The sequence below is a fragment of the Atractosteus spatula genome, chromosome 16 (genome assembly GCF_055471065.1).
Source record: "Atractosteus spatula isolate fAtrSpa1 chromosome 16, fAtrSpa1.hap1, whole genome shotgun sequence".
NCBI classification, from domain to species: domain Eukaryota; kingdom Metazoa; phylum Chordata; class Actinopteri; order Semionotiformes; family Lepisosteidae; genus Atractosteus; species Atractosteus spatula.
The window spans coordinates 13,423,034-13,442,702 of NC_142721.1; the positions used below are offsets into that span (position 1 = coordinate 13,423,034).

The following is a 19,669-nucleotide window of genomic DNA, read 5'->3' on the forward strand; positions in this document are numbered from 1 at the left end:
CTAAAGATTAATTTAAATGTTCATAATTATTTAGAATAATACTAGTAATATATAACTTGGTAATATTGTTGATCTACACATCCAGATGTGCAGATCATCCAAAATATACAAATTTCTGTTATTAATGTTCAGCTGTTGGGAGTGCTGAATTCATGCCAGAGAAGCCTTAGTTTTGTTTTTAGGTTTGAGGAGAGCTGTCATGTTTCTCTCCTATGTTGTAATCACGTAATTAGTCGGTTCTTTAAAGAAATGAATGTATAACTACCAAACGTTTCAAGCTGAAACAAGATACATTGTTTTCACTACTAAAGATAGATTTTTTTTATTATAAGCAAACTCAAATCATTGTAAAAGGCAGTTTGAATGATTCTAAACCAAGGAGTTTTTCTGGGATATTGTACTACTTTACACATTCCAAAATGAAATATATATATATTAACACATGGCTTTTCTGCCGTGAGTAAACATCAGAAAAACAAAAAACATTACTACCACTGTATACAGTCTTCTTATAGTTTTATTCAACTGCTTTATAATTCACAATAGGTAATAAAAAAGAACGGTTTTGAAAAATAATTGTTTGCCATAAAAGACAGTACTTGCAAGTAGAGAAGAGTAAGAATTTGGCTTCTGTTAAAGCAGAAAAATGTACAACATTTTACTTCCCCACCATGGCAACAAAAACTCTTTTTACAAAGCAAACAAGAGATGGGAACAACAGTAACCATCATGTGAAAACAAAACTGTAACATCCTAGCTATATTACCTGAACAGCACTTATCAGCTACTTCTGTCTTTCCCTATCATAATAAGGCACACAGCCACCTATCAGCATTGCAGCACAAAGCATGCCACAATGATTCAGTCTTAAACAAGGTGTGACCAGACTAGTGTGCGTTCTCTAAAACTCCTGAGATTGCTTAAGTACATATTTTTCAAAACCGTAAAATGCATACTACACTACTGGACAATATGATCATCTTTACACTGCTTTTTACATCACTATCTTTGTGACCCAAGGTAAAACTTGTTTTTTTAAACAGCAAACACAAAACCAGACAGTTAAGACTGATCTGTTTTAAGCTTGATTTTTTTAGCTTGAAGTCCTTAAAAAGAAAGAACAATCTTAAGAAGCGATTTGGAACGTTTACTACAAGCATCTGAAATACCAGCAAGACAGCAGATGATCCACAGATTTACCTAGCAGGTTTGTGTTATTTCAAAGTGGCCACATATGTAACACTTTCTTCTCAAAACTATTTCAATATTTGGTTTCCTTTACTGACACAGACTAAAAAATGGCACATCATCATTGTCCTGTATCAGGTACTACCTGCAGTGCTTAACAGCAGGACAGGATCCGAATATTGTCTCTGATAAACAGAGAAAGACCGCAAGAAAATAAGATCAATTGACCAGTAACAGAACAAATGTTGAATACTTTATGCTTAAAGATATAAAAAACCCCATCACCCCTTACATAAAGTCCCACCCCTCCGCTCTTCTGCCTTGCTTTTAAAAAGAACTGAAGGCTTAAAATCATTTATGTAGCTGAAAATGCTTGTTTCATAGAATGGTTTTTGTATTTTTTTTGGAATGTCAGTGTGGCAACTTGGGAAGAAATTTTGACAGTGTTACTGAGCGATTTGAATTTTGTTAATTGAACTTTCTGGGGTTTTTTTGGCATAGATTTAAGAAAGTCAGCAATTTAGAATTTCTTAACATTTAATTATCAGAGTAATTCCGATGGCTTAGACATTTTGGACACCATAAAATAGTTATAGTCCAATTCTGTGTACTGTTAACATAAGGATATGTTGGAGTCCAAGGTTTATAAAATGGTACATGTCACACAAGGCAGGCAGTTAAGACATGAAGAAATGCTCAAGAGGCTACAAACAATATATAAATGAAAACAACCACATTATCTATATATAAATATATATGTGAGTTATACATTACAAAAAGGCAATACAATTTGTCTTACGTGGCCCATTTATCATTTAATTGCCTTTAAAACTAGCTCAAAATTGTAAAACCAAGTTTCTGATTTTATCCTTGCAAACTAAAGGCTTTACGTTTCATAATAGAAATGATCAATTAGGAACAAAGGAACTTATATACAGAGCTTCAGGTCAACCAAGTAAATTTATATGGTATTTTGAAAAGTACTGCTCACCAAATATTGTCATATTCAGTATCTCCTTAATGCCTACCATAATCAATTCAAATCAAACTTCAATAAAACAAGTTAATTACTTAACAGTATAAGGCATCTTTAAAAAAAACAACACTGCACTGAATGCTTTCTATTTTGCCAAGCTGGGCAGTTGTTCTGGGCAGTGAAGAAAAACAATTTATTTTGCAACTGCTTGCTTAAGATCAGTCTGTATTTTGATACATATACAGTACATTTATATATATATGGTGTTTATCTGTACCATTATAAAAATTAACTGTGAATCACAAACTGTCAAACCTTTTGTGATTCCAGTGTCATTCTGCTAAATAGTACCAGACTTGTAAGGTGTGCCAAATGTTTCTTTCTTGGTATTTGAAGTATTGAGAGCAGAAATATACTGTAGTTCCTATAGTTTTTTCACTGAAGGGCACCGTTTTTCTCAGTGGATCTTGCTGATAAGACTTTGTACGTTCCATTATTTCTCTGTAATACGTGTGTTTGGCAATAGCTACTGTACATTATGGGCGTGGGAAGGTGGCAGATTGCAGAGTGTGAGAGACAAGTGTGGAGCTAAGGGCTGGTCTGCTCAAAGACCTGGCTGTGATAGTCCAGGAGCATCCTGGTGAAGTTGTTGATTGGTCCGATGGCACCCAGAGTCATGGCTGCATCTCGTCCCCACAGGAGGTTTGGTCCAAACACCACAGCCAGGTTAGTGTTGTTCATCTTGTTTACCTCACTCTGATCGGACACCTGCAACAATAACGGGCGGATTTCATAGCAGCTGTGCAGCCAGGAAACACTAGGCTTATGGATAAAACTTAAATCAGGAATGCCCCCTGTCAGTTCTTGGGGGTTGCAGAGTTTCTAAAGATCTCATTAAAACAACACCTTTAAGACCTTTGGAGAAGGATTGAATTGGTCCAGTCGAGGACTGTTTTTTTTAAATGAAATCACTAATTATTTTCTGTTTTATGATCACCTAATTGGACTCCTTTTGACATGCCCACCGGTCACAGGCGCACATTACACTCTGAGCTCCCCAACAAAGTATCAATTTGAGGGGCCACGCATCTCTTGCTAGTGTTACAGTAAGCTTGCAGATTCCAGAAGATCCTATTAAACAGAGGTGACAAGCACCTATTCCAAACTAATGGCAGCTGTCCTCTCATGCCATCACCTGGGTTACTGAGCACCTACGTTGGGTGGACCACCTGCGAGCCCCTACGTTTAACCAGGGATCAAAAAGGTTTGCAGATAAGAACCCATCCTTTTGCTCAAACTACCATCCACTAAGCTTATTAGCCAACCTGCAGCTCCTTTAGCAAATCACTCATAATGGCTACATGGAGACACTGTTTTCACTGTACTGTGCATACTGCACTACTTGGACATAGTATATTGCATACACCCTGGACACATAGCAGCTCTATTTATATTGAGGTTTGTGTTTATTTTATTCAATTTCTATTACATTATTATCTATTATTATGTAACCTTATTTTTTGTAACCTTAGTTTTGTGATTTTTACCCCCGATCCGGTGAGCTCATAGAAAAGACATTTCATTCCCAGCAACTACTGCTGCATGCTGTATTGTTGTGCATTTGATAAATAAACTTTGATTGATTGATTAAATGTGGACCTTAAAATAATTCTGGTTCTGGCTAATAGGTTAGCATCTGCGATCCAGAGATTAACTCATTCTGATCAAACTGGCTTCCTTAAAGGAAGACAAGCATCAGATCATACTAGGCGTCCAATTAATCTGATTCATCACGCTAAACACTGGGGAAGCATTAACCCTTGAAGGGATGTACAATGGCACAGGACTGAGGACACAAGTGGAATCTTCGAGGATCTGAGTTTAAAACCAATAAAAGGAGGCACTTTGGAGGATCAAACTATCTAGCCATGTTGTTGAGGATGATGTCCTTCAAGTAATTGCTGGAAGAATTCCTCAGGTCAGTTCTCTACTAAATACCAAGTGGGCTAGATGGGCCATATGGCTTCCTCTTGTTCGTATCCTTTCTTATGTATTTTCAAAAAATATATCTTCTCTATGTTTTCAAGTCAGGAATGGTATGAGGAAAAACAGGACTGTGCGACATCTATAAAGAAATACCACACAAAACGTTCTTGTTTTCTCAGACCGAAAATAGTATATACTTCAAACATCACTTCTCCTGTCCAAAAAGGTGTAAGGAATATTATTTTTTTGTAGATGGTCACAAATTCTTACCTGCGCCAGGAACTGAATAAGATACTTGAGAGTAGCATAGTTCTCATCTGGGAGCGTCTGAAGCATGCTGCAGAGTACAGCCACCTGACTGCTGTTTTCCACATCTGCAGATAAGAGCACTGCTTTGATCATGGGCACCTTTGGATTTAGTTTTAAGATTTAGATTTAAATTTTAATCTTCAACAAAATAGCTGTTCAACATTTAGTGTGAAAAGGATCCGTTCAAGGGTAACAAAATCATGGGGTATTTATAAAAGTGACCAAGCTTCAATATATGCCTGCAGAAAATCAGGATGTTAGAGGGAATACTCGGGAAAATGCCTGTAAGTCTCTCAAATGCATGTAGCCACTCATTTCCTCCTGTATTGTCTTGACTGTGGCCATCAATAGGAGCATGCAGGTTATTGTCTCAGTCAAGATGGAGCCCTCTACACACTGATTAAAGGTATCTCCTCTTGACTAAGGAGATCTAGAAGAAGAAAAAAATGCAAACATCTAAAGGATCTAAAATCCTTTTCATGGTACAGTATTTGGGTTATTTTCTGTTTTACTCAGCCCATGGTTTACTTTTATGTCAGTACAACATTCCCCTATCATGCCTTCCTAAGCTCAGGCCATTTTAGGAAATGTTTCAAGTGTCAGTAATTCCTGCATCACAGACATGCAAACATGCTCCTCAGATGCAGGGCCACTCTTCACTCATGTTTTGAACCGTAACTCAGAAATCTGATCTTGTATTTTTTAATTTAGGCACTTCTAGGGATACAGTCAACAACCTGTTGTTAGCTCCTAATTAGGTTGGCAGCAACTTACTGTGAAAATTGACAATGTCATTGTAGAGCCGAAAGGTGAGGAGGGGCTCCGGTAATTCCCGAAGGAACGTTTTAAGAATGACAGCCACAAGATGGACGTCATCATACTGGAGGAAATCCACTTTTTCCCCTGGAGGCATGGAGAGGAAAGAAGAGCAACAGTCAAGCCAACACAGAGTATGTGTCTTTTACCATAACAGAATCTGTCAGGATGGATAGATGGTGTTTTGTCTTCAAAATCAAAAACTCTCCATCAGACTCCATAGGTTCACTGGAGCACATGGAGATGTACAGCAGCATACAGTCTTAGACTATTTCTACATTTTCGAAAGGTGTGCCAGAAGAAGAATCACGACATTAGACCGAAACTGAAGTAAATCAAAACACTGAAATGTCTGCACTTCATTTCATATTTTAACAAAACAACATCTCTAAAGTAGACATCAGTTTTGTTAAACCCTCATCAAGACCTTGACCTCAAACACAAATGTGAATATCGCGTGATTCAACAGCACTTTGCTGCCTGAATATATTTCAAGGCATCTGAGATGGCTTTCTTCTTTTACAGTACATTGCTTACCCATATTGTATTTATTCTGGACTTCTCTGACCAAGGATATATTAGCTGATCTTCGAAATATACCTTCTGTATGAAGACCTAAGACAGAAAAGGCAACAGAAGAATATTATATGTGAAAAAGGATATTATCTTCTGGATTGATTAACTTCTCCAGGATAATTAAACACAGCTGGTTAAGCAGCAATTTCATTAAACACTTCAGGCCCTATTCAATGAGTTCTTCACCCGATGTAACAGAGGAACACTGGCACCTCAGTTCAGGGTAATATGTTAAAAGAGTTCAATCATAGCAACCAGCAGTAACTCAGCAGCAGTAAGATAATAAGAACAGGATAATATACACCATTTAAATGCCTAGAATTAGGGCTAAACAAAAAACAGCAATTTGCACAGCAGTAATGCACAGCTGTTATATTATTTTGAAGTCAGTCTTCTTAACTTCTATCGCCAACTAGCACATATCAATTTTTATGGTTATGGAACAGGAAGTAATAAGGAGCATTCACTAGGATCGACTCACCATGCTCCCTCAAATAGCTGATCGTCTCTCGCATTACCAGGGGGATTTTGTCTTTATCTGGACTCTTCTCCTGTAATCTGCTCTCCAAAATAATACAAAACACCAATCAGTGCCTGCATTGCACTGTACAAAAGACACAGATTCAGGCTGGCCAGAATGTGTGAAACGCTAAAATTTGTGTTTTTAAGCCTTGATGTTTAAAATTCTGCAAAAAAAATGAGCAATTAAAAAAACCTTCCCCTGCCAAGGATTCAGGAAATTCTTTGACTCACCTGTCATGTAAATTACTGAATAAACTCTGGATTTAAAGGTGTTTTTTCACTAGGAACAAGTCTATATCACATCCTGGGTGTTTAACTTGTGACTGGCAGACCAAAGTCTTCATTTTGTGACGTGGTCATTCCTAACTTTGTCTATCTCATAAAAGTTAACAGTTGTCTCTACTTAAAACAGCCTGCTTATGAAGAGTCAAACATGCAGGTGTTGAGTGCCAAACGGAAACATTGCTGCTTTATATTTACCACAAATGGAAAATGGATTAAAAAGCTGAGAACGCACTGTGAGAGGAAGAGCCCGAATTGCTGGGCTGGCAGGGGAGAATGGGGCGGCACTGGTTTCTGTGCTTGTGAGACCTTCTGCGCAGCCTTGATTTTGTCATCATAGCTGGGGAAAAAAAAAACAGTTTTCAAAACTAGCACAGTGTCTGACCTGAAACAAATGTGTATTTTATCATTTGAAAGGCAGCCGGAAAGACACTCCTTTCTCAGTTAAAATGTACTGAAGTGAAACTACTCACAAGAACTAGATTTCCCAGTTATACGTTGCTTTTCCAAGTTAAATTTGGCAGCAACAAGTTCAATTGTTTTTCTGTGAGAATAAACGTTTTCAAAATGCAGGGCATTATTTTATGGCAACCCTTGGAAAATCTCAAACCTTTCAATCATACAAAAACACACCTACTTGTATATAAACAGTACTCTATGTGCCTCATTTTTCAAAGTTGGTTATTGATGAGCAAAAACATAATTAAGGAAGTAACCGTTACAAAACAAGTACAAATGCAAGTGTATGTAAATATAAAGAACATTTTCATTAAAGGAAAGTAAAGGAAATTAGTAATTATCTTAATTTATTCAACTGCAAAAATAGATACATTTACTCAGTACTAAACCTTCCACCATCTGTTGAAAATTAGGGTCTTAAGGGTCTCACAATAATTAATTTCCTTCAGAAATCACTAAAAAACAATTAACATTAAAAGTTTAATTGCCAGTATAAAATATATTTTTAATGATTGCTAAAAAATAATTCTCATTTTAGCCATTCAGAAATACAAAGCCTTGAAAAACTCACTTAGACTATTTTCACAGCTTCCTTGCACAAAATGTCCCCAAGAATTCCAGAGGATTTTTCAGCTTTCAATTTGTAATGACAGCATCACTGATAGACAAGGTATTCAGAAGCCACTGTAAACTCATTTTTTTGGCATGGAGAAGCAATAATGTGCTGCTTTAGTACTTGTTTTAAAAACGCACAGCAAAGAAAGAAATTACATACAAAACTCAAATTAACTTTTATTTAAAAAACCATTCATCTTACGTCTTGACCCTCTGGGGTATCACCAGCTGTTCACACTTGACGTATTCTTCCAATTCGCTCAGATAGTTCATGTAGAATATCTTCCTTCCAAACTTCCAGCTGGCAAGGATACAGGGCATAAAGACAATTTTAGAGCTGGTCAGTGGTTATCACATAAATTATACTGTACTAACTTTCCCATTTGTCTAAAGTCACTAATAGGCACTTCTGTATGGATGTTTAGGCACTGTAATAGCAGAACTGTGCTAAACGCAATTTACAGCTGACACATCCCACAACAGGTGACGTGTGTTAACCTAGAAGAGCACCATTAGTGTTCACATTTATTTAATCCAATCAACCCTTGGTAGGAAGACCAGTAGAATGTCTTATTAATCCAACAGAAAAAAATTAAAATGGATTTTAAATAAATATTATATCATAACAGAACAGTCAAGCCAGTCGGTGGTAATGTCTGCTGATGGTTTCTTTTTTATGTAGTGATAACTGAGTAGCTCATTAAATTTTTCAACATCTCTGGAACACGAGAGCAGTATTTGGCATAGTTAGGGTGTCAAAGGTAAAAATATTGGCAGTATAGGATTTTAAAGCATTACAATTTAGTTTGCAGTATTTCTTTAATAACATGGACATCAAAAAAGTTAAAGACAAAAAGCTTACCTGATAATTGGCTTAAAAAGAATAAGCAGTGTTCTGATGAAAGTGGTGGGATGGACAATGCACAGAGCCTTGATATTCTTCTTGTACCTGAAATCAACCATTATAATAATCATTATCGATTCCTTGAGTTAGCATAAGATTTCTGATCTCAAAGGATCCCAGAGTGCTTTGCAAACAGGAAGTGACACACTTCATCCACTACTGAAACACAACATCCATTCTTTAGGGATTTAGGGAGCTCAAAATGCACGGCAGGAATTTAGTCAGGACATCCTGGTCAACACCTCTACTCTTACAAACATCAGAGCGTAGTGACCAGATATTCAGGACCTCTTGTCCAAGGGACAGTGCCAACTACAGCACAGTGTGCTGTCTCAACACACTGGGCAAGAGGATTAGTGGATCCCTGGTCCACTAATATAGCAGCAACCTGGTTTCATTACATCACAGTCACCAGTGCAAACAGCAGGTCAGCATGTCTGCATCCGAGCCAAGGAAGAACTACAGTAGTATCAGTCATGAATCTGGCATAATTTCATTTAAGGAACAAGTAATAGGTTCATTCCATGCTGGAAAAAAAGAAGAAAGAAAACAAAGTTTCGGCTGTGGAGCCTTCTTCAGGTGTGAGCACACCCAAGAGCCTTCACACCTGAAGAAGGCTCCACGGCTGAAACGTTGCATTTTCTTTCTTCTTTTTTTCAGCATGGAATAAACCTATTACTTGTTCCTTTGCAGCCTACACAAATGCATAATGATTTTATAATATCTTTAACTCCATCTCTACAACCTTTTAGTTTCTATTGTACTTGATATGTGAAACTATGTAAAAGCAACTCATAACTAAGAGTGTACAACTTACTTTCGGTCAAATTCCCTGTAGGCATCCCTGAGCCAGGTGAGGGATGGCTTGTTCTCACTGGTGAGCCCATGGTGGAAATAAATGAGAGTGTAGTCATTTTCAACATACTGGTCCAGGGTGTGCTTCAGGTACCTGCGAAAGAGAGAAGATGACAGCATACCTGCATAAGTTCATATGCTTCATGTCATGAAAAAGTCAAAAAAGTCAAACCTACAAATATAATCCAGATTTATACACGAAGAACAATAACAGCAGTACTTTAAAAGGCAGTACAGGCTAAAAAACCATATACAGGACTAGGAACATTTAAAACAATAGAAACAAGCAATTGAACAATAAAAAAATCCATCAGCCCAGAAACTGCTATTCTGGTGTTTTGCAAACACTAAACGATGAAAGAAATGAAAAATGCACAACTAATGCATTTTATACAATTCCAAAAGAGTTTATCTGACTCGCTGCAAACATGAATGTAAAAAGCGCTCATGAGCAGAACTGACCGGCTTGCTGCAAGAGGAACCGAGAATGATAATCAGCAGGAAACAGATACTCACGCCAACAGTTTGTGATGGTCAAGCTCATGGTGTGGAGGCATCCGACACGCACTGAACACAATCACCTTCCTGCCAAAGTTATCATCACCTTTACACAAAAGAATACAACTGCTAATGCAAAGAGAAAAACTCGCCTAGCTATGCAACAGAGTAATATGTAAAAGAAAATGAATGTCATTTTATTTACTGAAGAGCAAAATCTTGCAATGAAAAACAGAAATATTATAGTAGAATTAAAAAGCCAATTATTTGTAAAACGTCCCCTCATTCACCTTGTCATACTTGGGTATTCACACATTTTCTGCTCAATGTGCTGAAATTTAAAAGTTCGTTCAGCTTTTTCCCCCCAAATGGTAAAGCAGTTTGTTTGTCAAACATGTAAATGTTGGAACCACAGTCCATATGTCATTCTTTACATAGTTTCCTTCAGTATACAAGATTCATGCAGCAGGTCTGTGATTTTCCTTGATCTCATATGCTGTGCTGTTTTTCATTCAGAAATTTATTTTTAGAACTTTGTTCTCAGATAAGACCTTCATTCACGGTCACTTCCCAACAGGAGAGAAAGACATCAAAAAACTCCCACAGATACAGGCCTTGCTGAGTTGCACATTGCCTACAAAGCCTGCCCACATCTTCCTCTTCTGCAAAATAAAATAAAAAAGCCTACCTTTCATGAACTCACACAATTGTGAGCATAAGCTTTTTCCCCCCCTCTGAGATTCTAACACCACATTTTAGGGGCACTGCCAAGAATAAAGTACATACTTATATCTATTATATCTGTCTGGTCTGACTAGACTTCCAGCACTTTTAATAGCCAAATTTAATTCAGAAAGAGCTTACAGAGAAAAGATCAAAGTAGGGGTCCTGGATCAGATGGTATTTTAGTGCTTTTGATCGGGTCATGTGAGCATTGTTAAGAAGAATTCTCATGTTTATTTGGTGGGAACTCACTGAAGTCTTCAGTGTCCCCTTGTCTTGTCTGTCTGTCTCTCTCTCTCTCTCTCTCTCTCTTTGCACAGTCTTTCTCTGTGTGAAAGTTTTTTTGGTCACAAGCTTCTCCTGTTCTGCTGCGAACTGCAGAACCTGCCTCCTTAAACCTGACTCTCTGATGCACAGAATGGATTCGATTTGCTTGGCAGTGGAAAGAAAATGACATTGAGGGTAAAACAGAGTGTAGTTTTAGTTCAGATAATATACAGGCACCTTTTTTCCAGTAAACCAAGAATTTCTAGAATGGGTACAGTTTCAAAACCATCAAAGGACACTTCACCAAATTCTGTTACTCTTTCTATATCTCTATTGAATAGTGCTCAATCAAACAAAAAAGTGAAGAAAGCTATTATTGTGAGGTTTGTTTTCTACATTTCCTACATTCAGCTATTTTACCAAGCAAAATTAAGTGCATGAGTCACACTGGTTTCTAAAAACATCTTTTTTCGAACAGTCTTTTCATGAAGCTAATCGGATAAGTTGTAATTTGTTGTGCATATTATTCCTTTGAAAAACATGTTTTCCTTTTTCCCCCCTTTTCACACTGATAGAAAATGGAAGGCATCCTCTTGATCCTACCTGCCACCTCCACAATCTGATGCCTTGCAATGTCATAGTACGGATCATCCCATTTCAAGTGCAGACCCGAATCCAACTTTTTGGAAACATCCGTGTCTGCAAATCAGAATCAGAAGAATGAGTCATTACTGGCACTTACATACTGTGCTAGAGCATATAATCATTTATGGCTGAGTGATTCATTTCAACAAGCAACTCAAGCACCCACCCTGTCCTCCTTTTCAAGCAAAATGAAGTTCGTCGACACACGATTCTTCTGATTATGTTAGTCACTTGTGATGTAACCCGAATAACATGCTCAGGGTCAACACGGTGTTTTCCACCTCATTTTCTTTCAGTCTTATATTCCATTAATGGGTTCTTCACTGCTTAATGAGGAAGCCCATTAACTTGGTTTCAGTTTGCTCCTCTGTGGCGACTGTGAAGAAATGCTAATTCACCATCAGCCAAGTCTAACTGCAGTCTAAACCTTGCCTATTCGATTCTATAGCAGGGGGTGATGATGATGTAATGCAGTGCTGAATGCCACAGGCCTGACTGCTGAGAGACTGAGACAGGGTATTGAAGTGGAAGTCTTCTGTACAATGTCAAATCCAGAGCGCATAACTCATTTTAAAAACACCCTGTCAAAAGAGTAGTGAGAAGTTTAAAAAAAAGAGACAGTGGTACTATTTATATGGTCTTCTGTATTAGCAGCAAACGTAACTCATTTCAGAGAAACACAGTTGCTATAGAATTGGCTCCAGTCAACCACTAAATATGCAGAACAGATACTGATCTGCAAGTTCCTCAGCTGACCAGTCCTTCTGCTGTAACACCTCAGCAAAACACAGAATCATAGAGGTTAATAGAATGAAGACATTTACTATTGTGAGTATCATATTCATTAATTACAATGCTGTATTTAACCAGAAAAATCAAGTTAGATCAGATTTTCATTTACAATAACCAGCAGCAAAGTTGCACAGAAGACAAAGCAGTGAAAAGAACAAAAGAACAATCAATGACAAAGAAATAAAATACTGTAACTGGACTTGGCAGTGTTAAGGTGCAAGTGTCGGGCAGAAAAGATCTCATCATAAACCCGAATTCCATCCTCAGATATAAAAGATTACAGTATTTACAGAGGCGAATTTAAGACAAGCGCACCATTTTCAGAAACACTGTCATGCTATTACAGTGCCAATCCAACCCTCCAGTCCAGTATATAGACTTCTCCTATAAATTAATAATTAACTTTTATTCTTATACAGTACAGTATATGTGTAGAGTATTATCCAAGTATTTCTTCGCCCTGTGTTTAATGAGCTTAGTTCTAAAAATGAAATAAGCTTTTTTTTTTTTCAGGAATTACAATTGCTAAAAATTTAACTTCAGTTTAACTTAACTTCAACTTTAATCACGTTGCCCCTTTAGTCATGATTTAGTAAGCCCACGAAGTGGAATTGCTTTAATCTGTCTCATACTTTATGCCTTTGACAGCCAGGGAAAATGCACAAAACATTTTACTAAGGCAACTAGCATTTTGTTCGATGCTGAAACCAGAGATGTACACATTACTCCCAGATCTGCTATCATTTGTTTTTACATACAGTATTTAGAATTGCGAATTATATCTGATATACTCACCAGATCTGCAAAAGCCAACTGTGTGATCTTTCCAAAAGATCACAATAATTGCATGGAAAACTCAGTGTAAAAAAAAGTCATCCAATGGCTGGTAATGTAGGTAGTAAATTTCACAAGGACTGTATGTGGAGCTTTATAAGTTACAACAGCGGTTATCTAAGCACAGCAAAACCACATGCCAAACCTTTTTACAAAACAGCCTGCGTAACAACTTACCCGACTTGCTCATTTCCTGCGTCTCATCGGAAGGCCAGTCCTTCTCTGCCAACGTGGAGATCTTGAGCTGCTCCAAAGTATTGGCTGGATCCTCACTGGACAGGTCATCCTGCAGGTCTATCAAGGGGTCAGAGGCCATTGTCCACACTTCCACCCTGCAACTGAGCACCAGACACGCTCGTCATGTACACATCTTCACAGAGCTGCAGGACGCACCTCCACACACTCTTTTTCAGAGATTTAAAAGGATACATCCATGTTCTGTGCTTTCTGTTGCTGCGTACAGCCTACACAATCTGGTTTTTGAAATGCTTTACAAAGCGCGGGGATCTGGTACAGACCAAACTCTGCACGCAGGGCTTGGTACATTAAAACGAGGACTGTGGCCTTCACTGCTGAGGCGCAGATTTTAGTCAGTTCCGTGTTATTTAACAAAAATAGAAACATCAACATCATCAAGTTTGACCACAAAACTGAAAAAGTGACAATACACAGGAATATTTCAGAACTAGGCACAGCAATTTACACAGCCAGCGAACGAGGTCACCATCTCCACAAGGATGTGAAACTAAGAGGTTTCTAGCATACACTTAGGAAGGAATGCAGAGAATTTCCACTTCTGTTCTTACACGGCAAAAACTACTTGTAAGATAAGAGGAAATGTAATGGCGCAAAAACATGCTGATTTAGAATACTAGTAATGACCATTATTTTTAAAAAATTGGATAAAATACTTCGTATAAGTATGAAAGAAGAAAGAAACAAGAGGCTTAGCTTACAGATTTAAAGCAGCATTTTATTTTTTTTTTTCACAGGTACGGTAGAATTCTATAGATTTACAAGGAGCAATTCTCATATCCTGCACTGAAAAGGAAGTACATGTGTACATGCATTTGGCTTCCCCTTCAGACATTCGGAAATATTCTGCTTCCCTCGCCAAGCTGCTGCGAATACAAGCGCTATAATCATGGTTCTCAAGCTGCCAGGCTTCATCACAAGCTGCAGTGCGCAGGGACAGGCTGAACAGGGATATCTTGCTTTGGGATATCTCACCAAATGCAAGTCTGAGTGTCTTCTTTGAGAACACAAAAGCACATACAGTAAATACCACGGTTGTGACAATGATGGTCTTTACTAGCTATATAAGCTGTAAATATGCCTGTCCTTTGAATCCAAAGACTTATATATAATTGTATATATACACATAGAGAATAAGAGATTTGCATCCCCTTATCTGTGCTACTACACCTGAATAGAAAATCACATAGCATTATTATTATTATTTTTAATAATAATAATAAAAAAGCACTAACAAACATCTGACATTTCCTAACTCTTCGACATGACAGCTGATATCTCTGCTATACATACCAGATAGTTTATATACTTTTAGTTCAGACTTTTAACCACATTAAATTAACCTAAAATTTCATTCATCTACTGTATATACTGTATTCATTTTCCTTATCTTTTAGAGTCACATGATAATGAGATCAGGTATCTGCCTGTACCTACTGTACCTGCTCACTATTAACAGAAGTCACGTGATTTTCTGAATTCACACAACAGGTCAACTGTTCACTGACAGCTGCATCTTCATTCCTTCATTCAGAAACAGAAACTATCATTCAAGAAAGTTGGAGATCCAGTAAAAAAAGGAGAAATGAAGGTGTCATTAGGTTTGAAAATTGAACAATTTAAAAACGGCCTATCAAGTCCATCAAGACAGTACCAAAGTCTATTTCACACAACTGTATGGCTTTACTTGGCCGAATATTAAACAAAATTAGCTGAGAATTTTCTATTTTACCATCAATAATTTATTCAAGATGTTTGTTCTTGGAATGTCATAATGTTCCCTTGGGGGCTAATAAAAGTCTTAACTCCTTCAAAAGAAAACTTTCTGCATTAAAAGATGGGAAATGATAATTACCACTTTACTAAGAAGATGGTTTATTTTATGAATCCTTGTAATGTTTAACCTGACCTGTGAAACAAACTCGTGGTAAAGCTTCAGGGATTAACTGAAATAATGTTAGAATAATATATTAATTTTCAGTTATGAATTTAGGCTCAGAAACACGCCAATCTGAATTTCCCTGAATAGCCCATTTTACAGAACTCTGTCAATCACTGAGAAAATTATACTGTGATATTAATACCAGTACACCTTTTAAGAATGCACCTTGAATTGCATATTAAAACAAAATGAGATGTGTTGTGGAATGCATTTAAGAAGCAGTACAAATATCAATTAAAAAAAATATAGATAAAAGTTTCAGAAAAAAAATATTTGTGTACTGCTAGCATGCACCTACAATCATAAAGAAAGTGTTTTCAATTTTAAAATTGTGTTCCTTCATTACTGCATAGGATCAAAACTACCAGGTAGCCTACAAAAGTGTCGGCCCTATTTATTGAGAACCTCATACTATATTATCAGATTTTTGGATGACCACATCTTTGCTTCATACAGTACATACCCGACACAGACATTCAGATTCAGAAGAGTGAGGCATGTGTCTTTCCAAGTATGTTTCATAATGTTTCCTCTTCAAACGAGTTTTACTTAAAAGTGGTCACATTACAGCTGCGTGCTGAAACATGAATAAAGGGGACTTAAGCAAAAAAGGTCTGCCCAAATACACATCCCTCTAGCGACACTTTTACTCAGAAAACAAGGTTAACCAAGAATCAGCTGAGAACCCAGTGCCACTCCTGCTTTTAGACATCCTCCTGTGATCACACCACCTTGAACCGAGTCGCACAACATCTTTTTCACATGCTTTTTCTTTCATCTTTTTACTTCATGCTTTTATTTTTATCCTGCAGTTTTTAAATTTGGGCCATTTATGAAAAGTATTTACAGCTCACTTTGACCTCCCATTGCAAGAATGGGTGGGTAGGGAGTGTTTATGTTTGTGTACTGTTCCTGCATGTAAACCTTTGTCAAGGTCAGCTCAAATAACAGATATTTCAACACTGGGGGTTGTGATGGCAGTAATGATTCAGTCCTCTTCAAAATCCTCAGCAAGAGGGAGTGGGAGGTCAATAAACTGACCCCTACAGATCCTAGTGAGTTTTAAATGAGCATGTAAATCAAATCAGATGCATTGATCTTGGAGTAGCAGTACTGTTTCAATGTACACAAACTGCAAAGGTTTATTTATAATACATGATTCTGCTGGTAGTGACAATAGCAATATATTTAAAAATTAAAATCACTGCATCAAAATCTAATTTCTGAGCAACAGCCTACAGAACTGCATCATAGAGTCCAGTACAGGATGCAATTTAAATACTCATTACAGTTTTTTGCATTGGCAATCAAAGAAAGATTAAAATAGCATAATATCTACCTTATAACAAATACGACTTGTATCACTGTCACAACTAAAGGCACTGAAGTCCTGATGCACAACTGCAACTGTCTGCTGTTTTATATCAATAGCTCATTGGGCACACATATCATGTTATTTACATTTTAAATAGTGAACTGATGGACTTGTTGCATTAGTACTGCTCGGTGGAACTAAGGCAAAGGCAAAGCACACTGATCCAGAACCATCATAGCCATCTCATCCCCCAAGCGAAGTTGTTCTCTGACTGCAGATATTCCAGGAAGGAACAATTCATGCATCAGCAGAATGACCTCAGCTCGCCTTCTAACTGAAAACGATGCAGGGGTAGCGCTGACAGGTAAGAAATAAAACCTCCGTCTTCTGTGAGCATTTTAGTCCTGGATTTCACCATTGACAGACCTTACACAAAACAATGCATGTGGGAATGATGTGTTGACCACTATGCTGACAGGTGTATAGCTCAGGTCAGCTGATGGGGACATTGACCTTACACTTATAGAGCTCATTTCTGGACACTCCACTCAAAGGGTTTACAGCTAATAGAGACTCCCCTCCACCACCAATGTGTAGCCCCCACCTGGATGATGCGATGGCAGCCCAAGTGCACCTGTATGCTCACCACATGTCAACTATCAGGCCAATTCAAAGATGGGGATTATTAGAGACCACGAATGGTAAAAACCAGGGGAAATTTTCTGGAATTTTTAATGACCACTGAGAGTCGGGATCTCAGTTTTACATCTCATCTTAATGATGGTGCTTTTTTTTTTTTTTACAGTATGTCCTCAATACTATACTGGGGCATCCACACCCATACAGACCGCAAGGTGAGCTCTCCCTGCTGGTCCAAATAAACACCTCTTCCAGCAGCAATGTTAGCTTTCCCAGGAGGTCTCCCATCTAGATACTGTCCAGACCCACACCTGCTGAGCTCCAGTGGGCTGCCAGCTGTGAGCTGCAGGGTGATACAGCTGCTGGCGACACTGTACGTAGGGAGGAACACTCTCTGACACGGGAACACTGCTGGGGCGCTCTGAAGCCACCCTTACTGCTCAGTGTGACCTTGGTGAAGTCCACAGCCTTTCAGTTCTTCTGTTTCTGCAAGCCTTCTGGAAGTGTTGATCGCCCAGCACGGCAATCCCGGCTGGATTGCACAGAAAGTGGCGAACGCAGTGCTACAGCACTCTGTCCAGAGGCCGACCGGGTCTAGAGGCTCAGTTTCATTTTGACAGTGCCCCATTTCGACAAGAAAACGTATCACAACTCTTTTAATCTGTTTTTCGATTCCCGCGATTGTGATCAACCGGATCCAAATACTGTATTTGATCAAATTCGCTTAACCTTGCATTTCTTTTGAGCATTAGTACTTTGCCAAATCGTTTTACAACAGTCTTATAAACTGAAGCGCACTAAACGGATCATTAAACTGATCTGAGCGCCATTGAGACGTTGTGACAAGCTTTTTAAAAAACTGGTGATGTTTGTTTTAAAACAAAGAAACCAGAGGGTACGAAAAAAGGTAGGTCATTTAATTCTTAGGATTAAATTATTAATTCTAAGAATGCTGTTATAAGATATACAAATATTTCAGGTATTAGACGTACGAGTAAGAAAAAATGCACACAAGATAACAAAAAGAAGAGCTGTAGTGGCACCGCACTGAAATAAACGAGTGTTTTCTACAAAAACAAAGATGACATCACCTCTTTCAGTTGGAGGAAGAAAACACACCACAATTCTGTCAAACCCTTTCTTATCTATGGCAGAACAGCCCACCAACTGATCATCTTGAAATCACAAACGCGCAACTACACAGATCCATTTAACATCTGCAAATACATCGCTCAGCTCGCAAAAAGACAAACAGCCAGGTACCTAACTGAAAGCACACACCTGTTCGGACACGAATGAATCTGCTTCTAGGAAAACTATTAATACCAAAACAAAAGACCTTAATTATGATGTTTTATATTGGTAGCTAAATGTTGCAATGCAATGATCTTTGTTTTTTTCCCCAAATCATTTTAATCGTGTCGGACCTATAAGCGTTGCAGCCAGTCAGTACCGTACTCCCCTTTGTCACAAAACGTGTATCGATCAACTCGTGGACCTCGAAAACGGTGAAAATAAAAACTCGAGTTTGCAGGTTTTACCTTTTTTCTCTGACACAGACAACTCCCACCGCACACACGCAGGGTAGCAGCAGGTCTCCTTTAAACGAAGGTTTCTGTGACAAGCAAACATCCGGTTTAAAGGCGGATGCAGGCTTCTCCTTGGTAACCGCTCCCAAACTGCTTCCGCCTGCGTACTACTACTAGTAGCACGGTGGTATGTCTGGCAGCGACTCTTTGCCTTGCGTGAAGGTAGTGAAAGAAGAAGTCGTTGGCTTCTAGTAACAAAGCCTGCTTTTTAAGAAATGGCACCATATCAGCCAACAACTTCTTCTCTGAGCTGAGGCTTGTTGCGCTGTTTGTGTAAAGAAGCGTCTCATGTGTCAGTATTGAAGAGATACCCCTTCTCTTTCTGCATATGGTCTGTGTTTCATTACTGATCCTGAAGAAGTTCATTCGGACTGACCGTTTGAATATCCTTCAGTTTTCTTCGTGCTTTCATCTAGCCCTCTTGCAATCGTTCAGGACTAAAGGTATTAAGTTCCTTGAACACGTTGATGTGGGACAACCCTGGTCAATTCTCTTTTAAATGACTCCAGTGCAGGGGTGTTTTCTTTTTATAACATGTAAATCACAATTGTACACAGTATTCAGGCCTATGATCTTTCTTACGAGCAGCTTCTCTAAACGCATGTGTTCCCCCAACTTCTACATGCAGTGAGTGTTCTTGCTATATGTGTGACAGGTGTATATCTGCTCTGCCCCCATCAGT

At 38.2% G+C, this 19,669-nt stretch overlaps 1 protein-coding gene across 1 annotated transcript; it reads right to left on the minus strand.

The window, feature by feature from the left end:
• Nucleotides 1–499: 499 nt before the first annotated feature.
• On the minus strand, nt 500–19,239 carry arhgap1 (Rho GTPase activating protein 1). Its single transcript, XM_088934777.1, has 13 exons — nt 18,940–19,239; nt 13,425–13,585; nt 11,580–11,675; nt 10,005–10,092; nt 9,451–9,582; nt 8,592–8,678; nt 7,932–8,030; nt 6,891–6,995; nt 6,333–6,409; nt 5,813–5,890; nt 5,234–5,362; nt 4,421–4,524; nt 500–2,932 (listed from the first exon to the last, which is right to left on the minus strand). Exons 2-13 carry the CDS (start codon nt 13,561–13,563, stop codon nt 2,753–2,755), a joined length of 1,314 nt encoding a protein of 437 aa, XP_088790903.1. The 5' UTR covers nt 13,564–13,585; nt 18,940–19,239; the 3' UTR covers nt 500–2,752.
• Between the last annotated feature and the right edge of the window lie 430 nt (nt 19,240–19,669).

Excerpts from the sequence above, each read along its gene's own strand:
- arhgap1 (XM_088934777.1), bottom strand. The coding sequence starts at position 13,563 with ATGGCCTCTGACCCCTTGATAGACCTGCAGGATGACCTGTCCAGTGAG. Across the intron at positions 6,996-7,931 it reads ATACCCCAGAGGGTCAAGAC|CTATGATGACAAAATCAAGG; the intron begins GTAAGATGAATG and ends TTTTTTCCCCAG. Across the intron at positions 6,410-6,890 it reads TTCGGGCTCTTCCTCTCACA|ATTACAGGAGAAGAGTCCAG; the intron begins GTGCGTTCTCAG and ends TTTGGAGAGCAG.